Below are 1,865 nucleotides of genomic sequence, written 5' to 3'. Positions count from 1 at the left end.
ATTCCACGGGCTGAACTGTTGTACATTTATGTTCTGAAATAACTACATTGGCAGCTCTTTGCCTGTTTTCGCTGGAGTCTCACCCTTTTGTCAGCAAAGTGCAGTTGAGCAGCACTGCAATCTAAAGCCCTCAGATCCTCCTCTCCACTCCCACTTCAGAAAGAGATTGATTGTGTGATATTATGATGTTCTCACCAGCGTGATCAATCACAGCTACAATATGCACAAAGTAGACGTCGGCACTTTCACATCAAGACCTCTGCCGAGATGAGCATCCTGTTTTGAAAAGCCAGTCAGCATGTCTCTAATAAACACATTCACTCTTCTGAAAAACTGCTGTAATCACCACCACCAGCAGCACCAGAAAATACCCTGCAAGGTAACAAACCTCATTAACCAACTGATATTTAAAACTACCGTTAACACTGCCGCCACACATTATGGGTATTACAAAGAAGCTACGTTTTCCTTCACTGAGAACGTGACTACTGATTTTAGCAGGTAACAAATTTAAAAGAGGGAGATCAAACCAATTTCAATATGGTTTTATTCAAATCAGCCAATAGCAAGTTTTAATCCCTATTGCCAACACCCACTGGCTTTCAGCTAAACTCATGTTGCTTTGGATTGCAAACTTGCCTGGTGTCTGTGACTCTCATTCTAAATCATAAGGGCATTTTAATGTGGCACTACACTATGCTTTACAGTACAGGCGATGGAGGTAACAATGTGGAATTGAATGAAATAAGACTTGCAAAATATATCTGAGTGTTGAAAGTATTTTATGAGACAAAATGCTTGCATTTTGGATTAAATCTGAAACAGTAAGGCAAGGAAGGCTTTCAGCTTCCTCTAAATATTTGCATAGTGCACACATTTTAATTTCCCATTTGTAGAGATTTGAAAAAAGTGGACCCAAGAAAACAGAACTGTTTTGTTTATTTATTTATTAAATTCAGACAAAACAACTCTACTGCCATCTTCTGGGTGACAAGAATGTTTATTATATTTAGTGATCAGGCCCTTTTAAAGAAGTTAAATAAAAATAAAAAAACAGCATGTGAAAAAGTAGGATTTATTTGTTGAAAACATTTAGATCCATGGACTGTTCCAAATATATAATATAAATACAGTATGCAAAATGGTTTTCAACACTGCTACATTAGGATTCAAACTTAATGTTGAAAAATGTCCACAGTTCATCCTACCATAAACACATACACAACTGTTTCACTTCACTACAGGCCTCAAAAAACAGTAATGGGCTATTATTTATTTATTACTGGGTGCAAAATCTTAAATGCATTTACATATATCTGTGCTCTCTGACCTGTTGCTACAAGTCCTCAGCGTTTCCTCTGTGTCTTAAATTTATAAATAGGTGGACTGTTGACAGTTTCATTCTTCACCTTCACCTTCTTGACCTTATCCTGTTAACGAGATACAGAACATAAGAAACTGAATGCAATTAATTAGTTAAAAAGACTTGTTATTGACTTGTGTTCTTTTTAAAATTAAGTTATATCACCCAACAGTAGTCATTCAAAATAGTTATTTAGGACCTATTATTCTTGCACTGCCCTGTGTGACTGGAGCAAAGCATGTTGTCAAATTTCTGATACTGTCAATAAATTGTGCTCAAGAATGTTTTGACCAAGTTTTATTGACTAAGCGGTTCTCTGGATGCAATTCGCAGGGAGCGACAGGAAGTATGTTTCTGCTGCAGGTCACTCATCTTTCTGGCTCGCCCATATCGGATGACTCAAAGGCATTTTGCATCTACTCACTGCTAGATCTTTTCGGGTTTGAATCTTCTGCACGATCACAAACATCTTCTTTTCCCTTTCAATCCTCTGCTTCAGAAT

At 37.2% G+C, this 1,865-nt stretch overlaps 1 protein-coding gene across 1 annotated transcript in view; it reads right to left on the bottom strand.

Annotated features, from left to right (window-relative positions):
- Positions 1 to 930: 930 nt before the first annotated feature.
- Positions 931 to 1,865, bottom strand: part of utp11 (UTP11 small subunit processome component) — a 3,591-nt gene continuing 2,656 nt past the window's right edge. Inside the window, exons 5-6 of the mRNA XM_041233869.1 lie at positions 1,788 to 1,863; positions 931 to 1,430 (exon numbers count right to left, since the gene is read on the bottom strand). Coding sequence (XP_041089803.1) covers positions 1,347 to 1,430; positions 1,788 to 1,863 — 160 coding nt within the window. The 3' untranslated portion in view covers positions 931 to 1,346. The remainder of the gene's footprint in view (positions 1,431 to 1,787; positions 1,864 to 1,865) is intronic.

The sequence above is a fragment of the Polyodon spathula genome, chromosome 32, assembly GCF_017654505.1.
Source record: "Polyodon spathula isolate WHYD16114869_AA chromosome 32, ASM1765450v1, whole genome shotgun sequence".
Lineage (NCBI taxonomy): Eukaryota > Metazoa > Chordata > Actinopteri > Acipenseriformes > Polyodontidae > Polyodon > Polyodon spathula.
Note: the sequence above shows the minus strand (reverse complement) of the source record. Positions and strands in the feature narration are given on the sequence as shown.